The sequence below is a fragment of the Atractosteus spatula genome, chromosome 7, assembly GCF_055471065.1.
Source record: "Atractosteus spatula isolate fAtrSpa1 chromosome 7, fAtrSpa1.hap1, whole genome shotgun sequence".
In the NCBI taxonomy this organism is placed as follows: domain Eukaryota; kingdom Metazoa; phylum Chordata; class Actinopteri; order Semionotiformes; family Lepisosteidae; genus Atractosteus; species Atractosteus spatula.
The window spans coordinates 1,987,501-2,006,713 of NC_142712.1; the positions used below are offsets into that span (position 1 = coordinate 1,987,501).

At 49.5% G+C, this 19,213-nt stretch overlaps 1 protein-coding gene across 3 annotated transcripts in view; it reads left to right on the forward strand.

Annotated features, from left to right (window-relative positions):
• pola1 (polymerase (DNA directed), alpha 1) overlaps nt 1-18,526 on the forward strand; it is a 77,704-nt gene extending 59,178 nt beyond the window's left edge. For all 3 annotated transcript variants that reach the window (XM_088921490.1, XM_088921492.1, XM_088921491.1), the window contains one exon: nt 16,907-18,526. In XM_088921490.1, the coding sequence (XP_088777616.1) occupies nt 16,907-17,049 (143 nt within the window). In that variant the 3' untranslated portion in view covers nt 17,050-18,526. The remainder of the gene's footprint in view (nt 1-16,906) is intronic.
• The last annotated feature ends 687 nt before the right edge of the window (nt 18,527-19,213 follow it).

A 19,213-nucleotide genomic window follows, 5' to 3' on the forward strand; every position in this document is an offset into this window, starting at 1 on the left:
CAGCTCCAAAGGTCATTTGTAATTGGAGTGAAGTTTGCAGGGATCTGATTCTGCTGTGTGCTGTTCCTGGATGCTCTTCAGATGCCTGTTTGTCAGTGCTGCACAGCCCTTTCCGGTGCAGGGATGTTCTCTTCAGGAAACGTTTCTCGAGAGCTGAAGTAGGCCCATGATGTAGACCGTAGCAGACTGTAATGAAGTGTCCTCAGGAAACTGAATTTGCACCAGATTTGCAGCCCCACACACCAGAATTGGTGTCCTGTCTTAACAAGAAGCAAGAATCGCAGGTCAGACACACCCACCCCCCGCGCCTCGACATGCACACGCACACACCCACCCCCGCGCCTCGACATGCACACGCACACACCCACCCCCGCGCCTCGACATGCAGACGCACGCCCCCCCCCCGCGCCTCGACATGCACACGCACGCCCCCCCTCCCCGCACATCGACATGCACACGCACGCCCCCCCCCCCCGCGCCTCGACATGCACACGCACGCCCCCCCCGCGCCTCGACATGCACACGCACGCCCCCCCCCTCCCCGCGCCTCGACATGCACACGCACGCCCCCCCCCCGCGCCTCGACATGCACACGCACGCCCCCCCCGCGCATCGACATGCACACGCATGCCCCCCCCGTGCCTCGACATGCACACGCACCCCCCCCCGCGGATCGACACGCACACGCAACCGCATGCCACCCCGCACCTCGACATGCACACGCACGCACACATACACACTCTACACCTTGACACGCACACCCCCACCCCCCGCCCCTCAACACACACACACTCACACGCCTCCCCCCCCCATCTCAACACGCACACACAAGCCCCCCTGTGCCTTGACACGCACACACACACTCAGACGCCCCCCCCCATCTCGACGAGCGCTCAAACGCACTCACGTGCACCCCCCCGCGCCTCGACACGCACACACCTCACTCTGACCTTGTGTTGCCCGTCAGGGCCCTCATCAGACATGCGATCCCCAGGAGCACATTGGCTCGGTACCCTTATCAGTTTCTGGTGAATGTTTTCACCATTAGTATGTTGTGATTTTTATTTGCTAGGGGAGAAAAGCAAGTTTCTGGAGCTGCGTAAACGAGTTAAATAAGTGCATTGATATGGATACACACAATTGTAATGTTTCCAGCAGCTTCTCACTTGTACGAAGAAAGTGGAGGTACTTGGCCATTTGCAAACAACAATCACCTGCGTCCTTCCCACAGGACGCGTGTTCTGTAATGCTCCACTTCACCTTGCTGTTCCAGTTCGCTCTTTCATTAGGCTGCTTCAGCCGGTTTCCCCCCCCTGTTCTGTTGTGTGGAGGCATGTCTGCTCTGCTTTAATAGCCAGGGCGCTGTCCTCGCGGACCGGCGTCTCCTTCTTCTCGCGCTGCAGCGCTGAACGGCAGTGCTGTGGCTGAAGGGTGTTCTCCTCCGGGATGATACCGGCAGCCCTCATTTGCGTGATCCTTGCAATCAGAGCCCATGTTAAATGCAAAGCGGTGGCCCAATCAAGACTCTAGTGAGCAGGAGAGGCTGGAGCGAGCAGGCTGCACTCTGTAATAACGAAATGTGTTGATTGAAAACAGTTTGTAGATTTTGGAAATGATAGGGAGTGTAATTGGCAAGAAAGAAAAAGGATAGCCCTTCATAAATAATGGGAAATGGAGCACATATTTCACTGATCATGTTAACGCAGCTTAAACAGGTTCTCAGTCTAGAATTTTCATCTTGGCCGGGGCGCTCGAGCCTTTCTGATTCCTGACCAGTTTTTGTGATTGATGTCACTTGATTAAAAGGACCTCTCGGAATGGCTTCCTGTGAGGGGGGGGTGGGGGCTGACCCAAAGGACCGCCGATAAACTTGATCATCAGCCGGTGCGTGTCCGTGACATGGGGTGGGTAAATAAGACGGGGACCTCCGAAGGAAATCGCACAGTTGTCTGGCTTCCTCTGCAGATGTCAGAAGTTTCACAGTGTTTCCCTAACAAACCTAGTGCTTCCAGTACCGTTGTCTGTGGTGCGAGGGCTGATATTTCTTGTTACACTTTTTGAATTAAATAATAAGGGGGTTCTGCTCTTGAGCTGTTCTCCGATCGGCCTGCCCCGTCCAGTGTCTGTGAGCTTGCAGGAGTTTTTTTTCTAGTCTTGGTTCTTAATTTCTTCGCTTGCCAGATGCTGCCGGTACGTGGGCACTCCTCGGGAGCAGGTGTGGCCTCTCTCGTACTGGTGCCGGGTGCAAGGTCAGGCCTCCTGTAAGCACAGCACCCGAGACGAGAGGGTCCGGCCGTTCGTCTGACAGCTTTCTGTTGCCTGTCATAGTCAGGCAGGCAGAGGTTGTAGCAACAGCAGCCTGAGGAACCAAATTTTCTTCCATCCCCATTTCCAGGGGATCAGCCGTTTCAGATTAATAGAGATTTGCAACCTAAGGAGCTGTACCTATTGCTACAAAATACACCCTTAAGTTTGAATCTGCTCATTAATCCAACAGGCTACGTTATTTTGTCCCACATGTGCAACTGAATAGCCTGTGATTTGCATCTGCTAAACTACATAATGCTACATATTATGTATTAGAATAATTCCTTGCCTTCTAGTCAGGACTCACTTGGTGCTTCGATTGTTTCAGAAGATTTGTCTTGTGAAATTACAGAGCCAACTCCTTTCGCTTTTCTAAGCATTTTTGGTTTTCCGACCACAAAGCCTCTAACGCTTTGATGGTACAGAGCGAGCCAAAATCCAGTGAGGGTGTAAGTACCAGCAGCGCGAGCTTCGTGTCGTTTTAGCCTGAATCGTTTTGCGGCAGTTTCTGAAGACATTGACGTGTTTATTTTCCTGGAATGCTTTTCGTTCCTTAAGGTAGTCAAGCAGGATAGGGACCAGTTCTCTGGGAGGCTGTTTTGCATTTTCCAATTTGCAGAAATTTCAGGTGAAGTAATAAACTTCAGTGGTAAATTGCTGGTACTTACTCTCCATCTTCGTCAGCCATTTTTCGCCGACTGTGGTTTTAAAAAAGAGAAAAGCTCTGACATCGCAGGTGAAGTGGAGGGAGGAAATTCAGGCAGGGTGGGGAGTGTGGGGTGGATGTTTTCAGGACTGAAAGTTTTGGACTTTGATTTTGTAATTTAATAGCACTGTAATGACTTGCACTGTCATTGTTCAGAAGCACGGCTTCATGAAGGGAACACACATGTAAATATATCTGCGTATTGAAGCAGGCTTTGTGAGGAGAGAAGCTCCCCAGCAGTGGGAGGAATGCCACATTAAACCTATTCAGGAGGACGGCCTTCTCTGAAGAGGATTGTGCCCTGGGTTTGAGCAAGCTAGAAGCTGTGCGCACTTGTGAGATAACAGCGATACCCCACTGACAGCCATTAGAAATCTTTTGTGTCTCACTAGCTAAAGTAAGATTCACATGATTACATGACTAGTGACAGTAATCTTTATACAAGGATCCCATCAACTTCATTTTTTTTCCACCTCATTTGCGGTAAGCCTGTACTTGTCCTCAGCCATTTCATCCTCCCAGCGTTACAATAATGTCGCCAGCAGGGACCTTGTCTAATCAAAGAGAGCTGTCTTTTAGACCAGGCGGCAGGCTGAGGCGGGCTGCTCGGGCCTCTTTCTCTTTAATATACACGGCCGTTTATACTGTAGCTGCCTTGGACGTTCTGTGCACAATCCCTTAATCTCTTGAACGCGCGCCACTCCGTTTTCCCAACCCCAACATGTCAGCACTCAGGGCACGAACACCCAGGCGCTCAGTCGCCACTTTTAAAAAGGAGCATGGAAGACCCACACCGCCTTCGTTGAAAGGCAATGTGTTGCTTTGGTGCATCTTCCCCACACGGGGGTGGGCACAGAGATTTCTTTCCCGTGTCCCGAGCGTGTTGTTGGGGTTCGGCAGGAGGCGTGGATGACTGAGCGAGGGGGCAGTGAGCTGTGTGTCCAGTTCGTACCACTCACGGGCTGGAGAGGCCTCCTGAGAAAGCAGCATCCCCGGAGTGATAGGAGCGGAGAATTGTTCTTCTGCTCGCCTTCCCCATCCGCGGCCTGGTGGGCACAGGGCACAGGGCACAGGGCACGGGGCACTGCCTGGGTGGGCTGGGGTCGCCCACCTGCACACACAGAGAGATGGCGGCTCGCCCGGGCAGCTTGTCTTTGGGGGGTGGGAGGGAACGGGGGCACCGTGAGAAATTCCACACGGCCGCGCTGCAGGACTCCCCAGCGGGCACCCCCCCCAGTCCGGGATCGAACCCGAGACCCGAGAGGTGTGAGGCACAGCACCGCCCCCAGCTGTCTTCCGCGGTGCGGTTAGTCCTCCTGCGGCTGATGAAAGCGGAGGCCCGTGGTGCCGAGCAGCCGAGCCTCCAGCTCGCTCTGTTCTGGTGGTGTTGCCCCTGTGCAGAGCCCCAGCCCGCCTGCAGTTCGGTCACGGGCTTGCGGAAAGGACCGGTCCCGTCGTCCAGTCACAGGCGGGCGGAGGGAGAGCACGTCCTCGCGGTTCCGTGTTTGTTCCTTTCTGGGGAGGTGAATCCGCGCGGCGCGGCGGTGTGAGTGCGAGTTTAATTGGAGCGGTGCGGAGTCAGGGCCAGAGCACTGCTGCTGTGCTTCTTGGCTCCCTCCCCTCACTGCAGCTAATCTCTCCCGGCCCCCAAGGCCTGTCTGTGGTGGTTGCCTGCTAGCAGCTTGTTCTGCTCTCCAGTTTTGACAGTCCTGTGTGGATTTGTAACAGGCGGTGTGAACCAAAACATAGCTCTCACTCCAGCTTTCATGTTACAGCTCCGCTGCTTCCCAGGCAATCGTTTCATATCCGAGTGGGATCCAGGCCAAGGGAAGATAGCAGTGGCAATTACATTTTGTTTTCTTAAACACTAAAATCTGCAGTTCTTTATGCCCTTCCTGCGTTTCCGATTGTGCTGACCATCAGTCCCTCCGAGCGTACAGCACAGCGGGCTCTGGCGCTGGAGGAGGGGCGCCGCCCTCGCCGCAGGGCTGTGGCTCACAGCAGGGGGCGCTGCTGAGCAGCCAGCCGAGGGACGAGGTGGGCGTAACTCTGCTTCGGGAGTGTCCCTGCTGAAGCCGCGGTTTATTAAGCAGCTGGTGTCGTCAGCTTACTCCCCGTTTCCAGAAAGAGGCAATTATGGGTGGAGAGCAATGTGCCTAAAATTTGGGTGCTAACAAAATAAGATAAGATGTTGTCCCGTAGGGGAAGATCTGTGTGGACACACAGCACTTCGGTACATCTGAATACAACACAAACGTTACACAACACATCTGTTACACAGGCCTGACTCGTTACAACATGGTCATGGCGCATGGGCATGCATGTTTTATTACAGCATAGTCGCTTTTTACTGGCACTACTGCATGAACCCTTGCCATTCACTTGTGTCGTTTCCCCAAGTAGATAAGGAAGCAGATGGATATTTGTATCGGTCTGATCTGCATCTTGGAGCCCCGAAATGTTTTCCAGAGGGAAGAAGCTGATATTCAGAAACAAGAATATGAAAAGGATCTGATGTCATTTTTTCCGCCTGTCTAATCATGGATTGTTCAGAAATTGTCTGCAAGGACAAGGAGGAGTGCTACCTTACTCCTATAACCTTCACTGCTGTTTGGACAAGACGGGTGATTTTTTTTTAACTGGACCAATAAATTACCAAACTACACCGTTGCACCATATCTAGTAACGCTCTGAATTATAGCATGGCATTCTCTCCAGCTCCAGGTACTCTTAATCTTTGTAAAACAAATACAAATGCTGCTGCAGAAGTGCTTTCTAAATCTTATACTGCGAGCCATCTAGGAAGACGTCTTTTCTCCCGCGCTCTGTCAGGTGGAAAGTTGTGCTGAGGGCTGTTGTTCACCTGTTCTCATCTGCAGGGCTTGGCTAAGCCCCTGTATTTCCTAAACCGTAATATCCTTTGCAGAAACCTTTTGTTTCTCTTTGAGACTGGCAATCAAACAGCCTTGAAAGAACTTGTTCCACAAAGAGACAGTTTCTGATGCTGACTGAATGAAGCCTTGCATTGTTGCACAGGGCTGACCCCAGAATGGGCTATGTGACCTGGAATCACCACCATTGCATTGCTAATTTTAAGAGCACATTCAGAGCTCGTAGGAATATATTACACGTTGGAGGCAATTTCTTACTCTTCCAGTCTCCCGTTTGCAACTGGGATTGATAGCCGGTCCTGTGATGTCTTCTGTTGGAAACTGTGCTCTGAAACAAGCTCAGTTTGCTTGTGATGGGCTCAGAAGTTCCATTAATATTATCTTGAACTAAAAGTAGAAAACAGAAGGAAGAATATTCCTTACCAGTTGTTTTCTACGAGACTCTCTTTAGTGTCATTTTTGATTTGGTGTCTTGATTGAACTGTAAATGTTTTCCTTTTAGCTTTCTGACAGATGGCACCATTCTGCTTTAGCTTAAAGGAACAGAACGTGGCATTCATATTAGTGATTTGTCTAACACCTCAAACCTAATTCGAAGATAAATTAAGAAGGTTTTTAAATATACATTATATAGGTTAAATTCTCATTTATTTACGGTAGGTCACAGAGTTGTGTGATTGTGAGCTGGCAGACCAGTGACCAGCTTCTCAGAGGGCAGAGAGGTCGACCCCATCCTTTAAGCTCCAGAGGTGTTTCTCAGTTTGCTGAGGATAACGTTCTGTTAGCAGACGGATTGGGTATTGTTCCGACCAGACGACGCAGGTGGAAACTGTGGAAAGTCCTTCTTTCCATCAGCTGCTGTGGGAGTGAGGAAGAGGCTGTCCAGCCAGCTTACTCAGGCGGATAGATTCCCTGAATGGTGATGGTGAAAGCAAAATGTTATACGTGATCATCTCAATCTGATTAAATCAGAGATTTATTTATCGGGTGAAAGGCCAATCCCTGCTGCTTGGCGGTCAGTAAGTGCAATCCAGTTCCTTCCCAGAAAAATGCAGATGTTGCGATGTTAAAACTTATTAGAGGTTTAAATGAAATTTTAATGACAAAAATCTTTTCCTTTCCTTTCGCTTAAGGAACTGAAGTGGTTTTATTTTGTACAAAATCAGCACCTTGGACAGTTCAGGTCTCTTGTCACTTGCTGGCTTCAGCATGCATGTCGGCTTGTTGACTCGGGAACTGGTGTATCGTTGAGTTTTCCCCAGCGTTGGACGTCAGCTCTAGTTTAGTTCCTTGGATTGCTTCTAGCTTGTAGCCCTTAGCCCAAAGGTCTTCCAGAGGCCCGAGACATCCCTCCCTCCCTCCGCACACGAGCGAGCTTGCTCTCGGGTCAGCTCCAGAGAAGAGCTCGTCTGAAGCCGCCGCAGTGCGAGCCCTGGGTGGACTTGCAGGTGCTTACCTGTTACTGAAGGTGGGCTGTGTGTGCACATCTGCAAGAGAGTGACCCCTTTGGGTGGGGGGCGTATGTGCAGAACTGAGCCCGAGGGGTACCCAGGAGGGGTCCCGAACCAGCCCACCTCCTCCTCCTCGTGCCCCTCCACCTGCAGGAAGGAGCCAAGCCCCTGCCTCGAGTTTTTTTCCACCGAGGCATTTAGTGTCGTGTCTGGCAGATTTTTTTTTTCTTTCCAGGTGATGAGCAGGGAATTGCTTTTAAAGTGGGCATTATGCCAGCTCAGCGGCACAATAGAAAACCAATCTTCCACCATTCTAGTTTTGATGCTGTTATTGTAGCATTTTAGATAACTGCTGCCACGAGAAGAAGAAAGAGAGAGAGAGAGAGAGGGTGGGAGGGGGGGCAAATAGGAAAAAAAAAGATGCACTCAATCACTACCAGTTAGTCAAGTTAAATCCAGAGCAGCGTTAAAATTATCGTGAGAACTGTTTGTCAGAGGTCACGCAGCCTGCAGGGCCTGCTCCAGGCTGAGGGTCTGTTTGATTAGTGCAGTGCTGTAGGAAGAGGGGCAGGAGCAGGGAGCGTGCTGTCTGCGCAACTCGGCTTCTGGGGTGCCTGTCCACGCTGGAGACGGCAGCAAGGCTGGGGGCGTGCTCATTTTGATATGGAAGGGCCCTGGAGCTCTTTCCAGCCCGAGGCCGCCCGCTGCAGTCTCAGAGGACAGCGCGCTGTTTGCCTGCGGGGTCTTGTCTCCCAAGGCGCCTCACTTCCGGGGCGTGTTTGTGCCTTCCTGGCACCCGCGTGTCCCTGCAGGGGGCAGCGCTGGGGCAGGAGAGGCCCACAGCGGGGGGGGGTCGAGTCCGGTTCCCCCCTGGGGGAGCTGCGACCCCCTCCCGAGAGGGGCTTTCCCACTTCCCTGGCGATGCCCGTGCGGTGGGGCGGGCTGCGTTGAGAAGAAGAATCCGTTGGCTCTCGTGGGATTTTCTCGGATCTCTGTGCCGATTTCTCACGGTCATGTGACGGGCTGTGGGAATACCGCCAGGCTCCGGGGTTTTTTCCTAACTTAACTGAGCATTTCATTTTAATTGAGTCTTTTTTAACTAACTTGAACGTTTTTGCTTGGTTTGAGCGCAAGCCCAAGGTCTTTCTAGTCAGCAGACTCCAATAATGGCCGCTTGCAATCAGCTGTAAGAGAGCCAGAGGAGGCCAGGCCTTGCGGTCACCGCGTCCGACGCTGATCCGGGGCTTTCCCCACCAGACACAGACCATCCCCTCCGGCTCGGTTGTCTTTTTACCAGTAAGAGCACTTATGACTGTTCTTCTTGTATTAATAGTGTCTTCATAATGGCAAATAAAATACTGATTCATAAGAAAATAACTCCTTTGTACAACACTGTATATGCACAGCACATAGCGATTAGTTACAAATTGTGTGCAGTTCTTTTTTGGAATTCTGCTGTGAAGGAATGGGTCCTCTGCATTCTGTATTCTATTTAGCAATAAAATGAAATCTGTAGAAGGCGGAGAAATTCTGTATCGCTGCTTGCGAACAGCTTCAATTGCAAAATTGCTAGTTTCTTAGCACTGCTGTTTCGTCCGTAGGCACATTTTTTCTTTTCTTCCTCTTTTCCAGACAATTATTTTATTTCCTTTGCAGTGCCTGTTTCTTTTCTTCGCGCACTAGTGTAACTTGGGCATTTTGATGAAAATTGCTCTCTCCGGCAGTAAAATGCGTACTTTCTCTCTCATTGTGGTAGCCAGAGGCCACAGTGGGTTAAAACACCTTCTGTCGCAGCGGGAAATGGAAGAGAAATGACTCTTGTTTTGACAAAAAAGAGCAAATGATTCCTCCATTTTGGAGGATTGGGGAGTGTTGTGAACCCCTGTAAAATCCGGGTCCATTGTTTCCTCATTGTCTGGTCTGGGCCGAGTCGAGCAGGATATCCACCATTAAACCATTAGCATCCCATTATCTGTGTGTCTGCAACACAGACTGAATCCCAGCCTCGCCTGCCTGCGACCCTTCTGTCTTTGTCAACGCTGTTTTTAAAACCTTTACTTTCCTGTAAATATGTTTGCTGCAACTTAAAGTATAAATGGCTATTTCCCACCTGAAGTTGTGGATTTAAAGAGACTGAGAAACTGAAAATCACTTGCCGCCCTAAGACCTCGAAACTTAAGAATTGGATCCTTCTGCATGTAAAAGAGTTCTGTTGTTGGACTTGTTTTCCTTAAAAGCCTGTGAGTAGACTAGTGTTCCTGAATAAATTGATGTTCATTTAGCACATTAAAAAATGTTTCCCCTTTCACCACTGCAGATAAAGATCTTGAATGAATGCACTGGAGAAGTGCCCCCTTAAGATAGGAGTACCGCTCAATGCCAGTACAGGCAGGCCCAGCAGTGCTGGAGTGGGCCAGGGCCCGTCGCCTCAGGCTGGTCCTGAGGCCGGACAGCAGGCCGGTCAATGGCTGTCAGCTCAGCTGCCGAGAGAGGGGTGAGCGTGCCCAGTCTCGAGCTGTCAGGCTCCTTTACCACGCCTGTCAGCCTGCTAATGGAAAACAATGCGCTGTCACAACTCTGAGATGCACGTTAAAGCCTTGGTTGTTGTTGTTGTTTTTTATTGAGCATATTTTCAGGGTTCATTTCCAGCAACAGTAGGTCTGATTTAAGAACCAGATTTCCCCACTGGTGTTTTTTTTTTGTGATGATTTAAAAAAAAAAGACCATACAATTTTGCAGTTAAAACGCGAGAGGCCGTGGTTTAAAGACTCTTAAGAAAAAATAGAAAACTGGGAGCAATTGTTATTGGGGTGTTTTGCTATTTTGGTCATGAATGAATTTTAGATTCAAGTGTTTTTTTAGCAGAGTCATGATTCTCACTCTACATGGCTGTGAAGTTTTTATGGCAGCTTCTTTTCACTACAGGCCTGGCAATGCTTCTTCCTCCTGAGGTACAGTATGCGCCTTGTTTGAACTCTGTCCTCTACGGGAAAGTAATTAGTGCAGTTGCAAAGTCGCCTACAGTCGACCACTTGAAGAGAGGAATTTGAAATGCACCTGAAGAGACCCATTAGTATAGATGTTGCTCACAAAATGCTTTAAAGCCCCATGCCAGATAGAGGCAGTTGGGGCCTAATTAGGTTTGATGTAAACAGCAGTTCCTTTTCAGAAACGTGTGCTGCCTGCCTCAGCTTTCCATTTTCTATGCATCGTTTATTGCAAAGGTTTTATTTTTCAGTACAGACCCTCAGAGGGGATCAGAATCTGGCCTGGCCATGCAAAAAAAACCACCGCCCTCTCCAAGCCCCCACCCAGTGAGCTCCAGTCCAGCACGTTAGCCAGTGCAGGGGACACGAGGAAATGCTAAAAATAAAAGCAGATGGCGAAGCATCTATTTTCCCCAAACGTACCAGTATAAAAGCGTGAAATGATTGAAATTCACAGGACATACTATAGGACTGATCTACATGTAAAATACAATCTGTACTTCTTGATTGCAGGCTACCGAGTTAAATGTGGAAGCAATTTCAAACACAGTTTGAGATTTTCCATAATAAAACATAAAAAAAATTAAATATCCAATATCAATGGCTCCTAAATCATTTTGAACTCTGATTTCATTCTTCCTATGAAGAGCAATTCATTTCCCCTTTTTATTCTTTCTCTCCTCTCTCTCTCTCTTTCTCCCTGCCTTTAAGTGTGGGCAGAGTGATTATGGGCACACTGTAATGTAATTTCGCTGCATTGATAAAATAAAAATTGTCCTTTATCCGCATTCTGATAATGCTCAATTTATAGGCTGGCTTCTCCGCCACCTCTTCACGGCTTGGAGAATTCTGTTTCTCCTCCCTCGCTGCTCTCGCGGAGCACTGAGCTGTTTGAAATCCACTGGTACAATTGTCAAATCAATTATTCATTCTCTGCAATTATGTTCGCACAAAGAACATTTTGCTGGTCTGAATGATGATTAAATTAACAGCTATTCCAGCTGCCTGATAACATCTAATAGAATATTCATAAGCACCAAAATGGAATGAATTATCTCCATTAACTTCATCATGCTCACTTAATTACATGCTTGTTATTGTATTTACACCTTGTTAGATAGCACTGAAGCTGATACAGTGACTGGCCGGGTATCGTAGAGTGGCTGTCATGGGGCAGTTGGGCTGGTTTTTCCCCCCCCCCTCTGTCTCTCTCCCTCTCTCTCTCTCTCTCCCTTAAAGGAATGCTATTTATTTTAAATACAACCCCTGCTGTGGGACTGGGGGCTGAGCCAGCCAGCGCCATAGATAAATTGGGAAACGGAGTGTAAAATAAATTATATATGTGTGTGTGTGTGTATGTACAGAATCGGAGAAAAATAGTGCCCCTGACGAGCTCTGTGGTTCTTTATGTTGCTCTTTTATCCACTCCACACACATCGCACACACAAAAAAATTATTTTATTCCATCTTTCAGAAATGATGACATGATTGCTTTTGGGTAATCATTTACTCTTCTTTTTTTTTCTTTTTTTTTCTTCCAAGCAAATTGTCTGAAGTAATAGGCTCTCAGAATTACAGTATGTGCTGGTTTTTACCCTCCTCTTTGTACAACTTTATTTCAGCTTGTCTTCCAACATTTAACCTCTGTCCTCTCACGTGCTTGGGCTTCTAACTTTATTTATACAGCAGCACATAATGGCTGTCTGTTCTGCTTTCTCAAAACACCACTTCTACTCGGCTGAGATGGTTACAGATATTGTTTTTTTGGGGGGGGCTGAGATCTTCTTTAATTCATTTCAGCCGACACAAATCCTTCTCGTTTCTTCGGACTTGTCACTCAGACGTCTGGGGCCAGTGAAGGCTTGTCCGTCCGCTGCCTCTTGTCCACCTTGGTCCCTGCACTCTGGCCGTCTGTCCTCTGGACACTTCATCCCGGCAGGGACAGGGCTCTCCACCCTCTGTCCCAGCAGCTGGGACCGGCCACCAGCCACCGGCCACTGACCCCAGTCCTCGCAGTGCAGGTCTGTGTTCCAGGGGGCTTTGTATGGACTTGATGAGTGTCCTGGCCTTTACCAGTCATGGCCTCCTAATAATCCCCATCTCTGAACTGGCTTTGTCACTCTGCTCTCCTCTCCACTCCCCACTGAGAGCTGGTGTGGGGGGAGAGGACTGGTTTATTACCTGTAAAGCGCTTTGAGTGGAGTGAGCCTGAGCAGTCCTTAAGCCACTGGCCATTCCAGAGCTGGACATCTGGACGGTGGGTAGTAGTGGTTTGCCCGTGTTGTGGTTGCATGGGGCCAGGGCCTGGCCAGTGCCATGTCCACCCTTACCACTGGACCACTACCAGGACTGGGCTGGCGTGGGGCGTTTTAAAGCTCGCAGAGATGTGCACAGTCAGCCCTGTCCTGCTGTAATCCAAAGAGATTCAAATCGGTATGTGTCTCTTGACAGCGACGTGTTGCATTAGGCTTAATAAAAATATAAAATCAAATTTTTAAAAAACATGCAGGAACTGGATCTACTGACAGCATTTTAACCCAGGACTTAAGTTGATAGGGGATGTCTTTTTAATGCAATTTGCACAATGGATGATTGTATGAAGCAAGGTGTTTTTTGAGCTGTGCCTCATCAAAGCATTTTTCCCCGAAAGAGGCCACCCGACAAGATAATTGGAAGGAGATACTGACCACGTTGGCCACCCATCAGACACCAGGGAAGTCTGTTCTAGTCATCAGGGGAACAGTTGGACATAAAAGCTTTTTGGATGCCTGTAATAAAAAGAATGTTTTCTGCTTATGCTGCCAATATTGATGGCAATCAGATTTGTGCACTGGACAATCATAAAATGGAGTTAACAGTCAGCTGCATACGAAGTCGGTGCTTTCAAATGGAAAATTCAGCAGGCGTCGTTTTTTTTCAACTTCGATTCACACTGAGGCTCAATCACAGCCTTCTGCCGCTGGCTCTGGTCTGACGGGGACGCGGCTCGTTTCTGGCTATCGGTGGGGGGGGGGCGGCGACGACGACGACGCACCTGGGGAACCTGATCGCAGCTGCGTAGGGTCAGCTGCTCACGGGGCCCTGCAGATCCTGCTGGGGCACCTACTTCTGTTAAACCCGCGCCGGCAGAAAATCCCTGGACGCTCTCCACACTGTCATTCGAAATTATTGCTGGTCTGTATTTAGTGAGTAACACGGCGCGCATTTTTTAAGACCTCATGCAGGTCACGCAAGCCGTGTTAGTTTCCCCGTCCCAGTGCACTCTTTAAAGCGCCGTCCACATCTGTCTCATCTCACTCCGGGTTAAAAATAACGGCCGAGTTCTAAGAAGTGCTACTCTGTGCGATAATTTGGCACTTCCTGTTTTTTTCCCCATCTCGGATCATTGGCGTTTAATTGTACCTTCTTGTATTGATGCAGGAATATTTTGGAACAGCACAGACCTAAGTGTAGCTGACAGGCTAAAAGACACTTGTCACCTGTATCTGAAATTAAGTGGGGGGTGACAAGTCGTGTCACCATAATTTATTACCATAATACAGTTTATTATTTCATTAGGAAAAAAAATGCCAGAAGAGCTTTTGTCTTGATTCCCTCTCGCTGCAGCTTGTTTGGGCCCTGTGTTGTTGAGATGGTTCGATCCTCAGGGTGGTATTTAAAGTACAGGCCTCTGCATTGTCTTGCCTGAGAGGCACAGGGATCAGAGCTAGTTGTCATTCTTGCACAGCTGTTTGGCAGCGTAAATAGTCCCCTTTCTATCCAACCTGGTGGGAAAAGTCAATATCCCATCAGCGGAGTAGGTAAACACATCAGGGGCTGTGTCCTCTCTCTCATCTTCCTCTGCTCTGCACTCAGCGCACACTCTTAAATCCCTCCTCGCTAGCCATCGGCCAGGCCCCGTGTCATTCATATCCGCAGTGCTGCTCAGGCCCCAGCTGTGACCGTAAAACCCTCATTTTCTGACACAAAAAAGCTGGCCCTCGAAAACAAAGAGACAGGAAGGTGTGGACGGCGCTGCCTTTCTTCCCGGGAAATGTTAAGGAGCTAAGAGTTTTTCCGAAGGTGGGCTTTCTGAGGGAGAGATTTGCTTGCGGAGTTAGCCCGATAATCTACACTGAAGGAACTGGCCAAGACCAAGCGCGTCCAGTTGGCACTAGAGGTGTCTGTATGTCTTGAAATGACCTTTCTGTTCTGCGTTTTCTTAACGATTAACATTCCGTTTAGAGGCCATTTTATACGTTGCTGTGTTTTTAATTTTGTTGTCCACATGTATTATTTGTTTCTAATATCCACCATGTAACAAACAGGTTCTTCTGTCCACAAGTGCAGAAATAAACATCTGCCTAAGTGAACAGGCGCCTTGGTTTCTCTGCATTAAGAGCAGGATGCGCAAGGCCCCAGTTCTGCTCAAATCCAGACACCTCTCTGGCCCCGTTTGGCTGTTTTGTTGTTGTTGGAGTCCAGTAGGCGAGCTGGAGTTCTTTCTCAGACAGAGCACTGAGACAGCAGCCCCAGTGGAGTAAAGCCCCAGTTCCATAGGGAAGTTCCCTGCGGCGCCTGGGGGCTGTTATTATCTGAATGATTGCCAGTCCATTACCTTTTCGGCAGGGCTCCGTGCAGAGAGAGCGAGCTTGAGAAGCAGGCGTCGGAGAGTGGAGGAGTCATCTAGCAGATTGACGTCTTCCGCGCGCTGGAAGAGATGGCAGTTGTTTTATGCTCCCTTAATAGTGACACCCTTGATACTGTAAATTAATTATTACTGAATCGTGACAGAGGGAAGGACTTGGCTACCTGAAGGAAATTTATGATGCGAGATGACGGTTCTGTCCGTCCAGAGATGGCATTGTGAGCACTCTGGGCTCTTCTGTAAGCTCTCCTTGGTTTACAGACACCCTCGGGCATACAGGTTGACCTCACAAGAGGCAGAGCCGATGTCCGAGATGAGCTCTTTGTCAGTGATGGAAGTGTGCTTGGGGTCTGAGCTGCTCTGCATCAAATGAAGTGCAAAGTGCTTCAACTCATCTTACTGGCTTAGGAGGAGAGGATAAGCTTGGAGAGAAGCAAAAATCTGCCACACTTGTAAAATGTTCAAAAAGCATTTTATTTTAAGCTGATTCTAATAAGGTAATGCTGATGGATTAAGGCTTTAAATATTGGGGGGGGGGGGACACGGAAAGGGCCGAGTGCCCTGAGGGGGGTCTGATTTTTCTTCACATCTTGTGTGAAACGTATGTGACATGTTAGCTAGACGAATGCTGAGCTATATGTGTGCCCTGTCTTGTGCCTCCAGTTTATTTCCTTATCCAAGCTCTTCCCCCCCGGTGAGGAGAGTCTTGGAGTTTGGACAGAGGAGTGCATGTTGCTACGGAGACTCCCTCAGGGCCCCTTTTCTCCGGTCAGTTCTGCACCCTCAGCCGGAGGTGGCAAAGTGTCCTGCCGTCCGGTGTCGCACGCCCCCTGGGCAACACTCAAACTTGGGGTTGGAGTTTGCTCTCGTTTGGGGGCCCGTTTGTACCTCGAGCTCCTCTCCTCCCCTCCCTGCTGCGCACACCTCCGGGAGGGGCGCGAGTCTCCACGTGCGCAGAGAGGAGGAGGAAAGGGAGTCCCGCGGCTGAGCCGGGCCGGAGGTTTCACCTGTGCCAGGTCCTCTGTGCCGGCAGGGAGGCCACGGGGATGCCGAGCTCTGGAGCTCCAGGGAAGTTTCCGGTTTCCGAGGAGAAGGCTGCTTGAAAACAGAGCCAACGCGGTGCCACTCGGCTGCGCGAGCCCCAGGGGGCAGGGCCTAGGCCTCGGAAGTGCTCAGGCAATTTCTGTCTCAGTGTTAGCCAAGGATGCCTTTTAATTAGACTCCGCTCAGGGGACGGCGTGCCGAGGGGAGGCCTGTCAGTGCCTCGCAGCTCATTTGGATCATGCTGTGGTAACAAGATAACTGAATAACAGTTGCTGTTTGTTCCAATTAAGGTTTGTCAGTAATTCTTAAGGGGATTGCTAAAGTTAAGAAAACCAGATCACAGAATTGCTGTTATTAACCTGATGGATTTTCGGTGCTGCTGTGGTTTGTTTGCTTTTTCTTTTGTTGCGTTACAGTGTCTGTGTACAGGCGTGTTCGGTGCGTGTCTGGCTGTGTACAGGCGGGAGTTTATGTGTAGACGTCAGTCTGCATGTGGGCGTGTCTGTGTGTGGGGTGTGAACACTGTGGGCATGCCCAAGTAAAGACATGTGAGCACTATGGGTGTGGTCGTGGGGGCGTGGCTGTGTGGGGTGTGAGCACTGTGGGTGTGTCTGTCTCTGGGTGTGAGCACTGTGGGTGTGGTCATGGGGGCGTGGCTGTGGGTGTGTCTATGATGTGGGCGTGGTTATGTATGGGGTTGTGAACACATGTGGGCGTATAGGTAAGTGTGTAGCTGAGAGCGCTCTGGGTGTGGCTGTCTGTGAACCTGATCAAAAACTGAAGAAAAATCACTGCCAAAATCCTTTCAATGTCCATTTTGCACGGGGTCACGCCCTTCCTTCCTGCCTTCTCCCTGTCGTGGGAGTGAATACCTGTGCGCTTGTGCCCCGCAGCCACCATCAAGGGGAACCGCTGGAGCCACCTGAGGGACGTGTACGTCAAGCTGAGGGACGTGGTGGAGCAGACCTTGGTGACCAGCGGCTACTCGGAGGTCAACCTGAGCAAGCTCTTCCAGGCCTTCGCCTCGCTCAAGTGACCCCTCGGCCTTCCCGCAGGCGCTCGGGGTGCAGCTGCAGTCAGGCCGCGTTCTCCCTCCTCCGTGCCCTCGCAGGTACCTGCCTCTCGCCTCGGTCCTGCCTGCCAGCAGCCTTGAGCCTCTGTGGGCACCAGCTCCACGCTGCCTGCTGTAGGGCCTTGCTGTGCAGACTTATTCACTCGTCTTTTTAAGCAAGTACACCGGGGAATATCCTTCACGTCCGAATGGCAGATCAGTGGAATTCACTCCTGGTCCTGAAGGGCTGTAGCTCACCACCATTTCTTTTATTGGTAACTGTTAATCCGCGCTGAGAAGAGACCTAGGAGCAGCAGTAACATAAACAAATGAAGTGAACATAGTTGAGTCCAGGGAGGACAGGAAACTGGAAGACATAGCAGTCTCCCAGGACCAGGAGTAAATATCGGGGCTTTAAATAACCCCCCGTTTTCTTGTTTTGGGGTTTGGTTACCTCGTCTAAAATAAAAATAAAAAAGTCTGATTTCTTCCTGTTGGTTTGGTGTTTCAAAAATGCCTTTGTTTCAGAAAAATTGACTTCAGAATTATTCTGAGGTGTCCTGTAGCCCTGCGTGGCTGCTAGTGAATCTGAAACACAGGCAGGACACTTCCAGAGCCTGCTCTGACCCAGCAAACCCAAAGGCGTCAAAAACTGCGCCTTTAAAACAACACCGCAATGGTGACTCTCCCTCGGAAGCCTGTCATTTTGCAGAGTCCACCTCTGTATAATCGCCGATCACTTTGCTTTAAAAATCCCACTCGAAACGTGTGTGCATTGCCCCAGGAACTTAAGAAAATGACCAACTTTCTCTGCCCTCCCTGATCGCCACAGTGCGGGTCTGTAGGTCTGAATCTGGCCCCACACTCCAGGTCCTGTAATGTGCGAGGGTCAGAGAAAATCAGAGATGAAAACTGATGGGAACAATTGCAGCTAAATGACAAGTGCCTGCTGGAGTAATACCTTTTTAACAGGATCTAGGTGTTGTATAATGAGTTATGTTATTTTTTTATGTTGACAGTTCGGCAATTAACTGTAATGATATAAAATTGCGCTACAATTCAGAAGTCGTTTTCCACAATTGGATACTTGATTGAATTGCCCCTCGGATTCAGTTATCAAGAGTCCGTTCTGGAAGGAGGTGGAAGCTTAATGGAATAGCTAAGATGCTCAGTACCTGTGATTGAGCATATTGTAGGGTGTTTTTGGAAAGTGACAGTTGGGACTGAAAATGTTTTTAGAATCGGAGCACAGAAAGGTCCCCTTTTGTAAAATGCGTTAAGGTTGCCTTTTGTTACACCAGTTAAACTTTAGCAAATTATGTTTTTATGTCCTGACGTTGTGTCTTTTATTCAGTCTTTTGTAATGCTGAAAAAATACCAGCATTTAAAAAGTTACAATTGAAAGGTATTGAAAAAATAAAACTGCAAAAAGTTTCTGAAACATAAATAAAGATTTCAATGATATCCTTACGGCGTTTTGTGGTCTGTGTCTGTTCGTGAATTTGCTTTTTGGCCTTTGACGATGTGCGAGTTGCCACTGCGTGTGGTCACTGGGCACAGCGTGGGTCCAGAGAAAGAGACGCTCGACCGCATGTGCACAGTCTTTTGGGGACACCCACTCGGACCTGTGCATCATTGTGGAGCCCCGTATGACCAGCAGGCCCTCTCAGTGGTGCCGTTGGTCTGCTGGGCTCCTGCAGCCCGACCGATCCCTGGATTCGTTCAGGACCGCTGCGCCAGCGATGCTCATCGTGCCATGCGCCCAGCCGCGCAGCTCCAGTGGCTTCAGCACAGGCAGACAGACTCGGAGGCCGTTTGCTGTGGCGCAGGTACGAAGCAATGCAGGTACGAATAAGAAAAATGAATTGGAGAAATACTAAAGGCAAGCTGTTTTCTCAGGGGGGAGCAATGAAAGCTGGGGTCCCTCTGAGTTTTAGTCTTTCCCAGTGGCCTTCAGCTGAGCGATAAGCACGCTGATGGAGAGCAGAGAGCTGCAGGCTGGACTCGGTGCGTCTTCTGGCTGTTTCGTGCTCACAGCTAGTGGCACCTGGTGTATCTGAATAAGGTCTTTGTCATTGGGAAGAAGAGGCATTTGCTGAACTGCTTATTATTCCACCAAAATGACCACTTCTGACTGATGTGTTTGGTT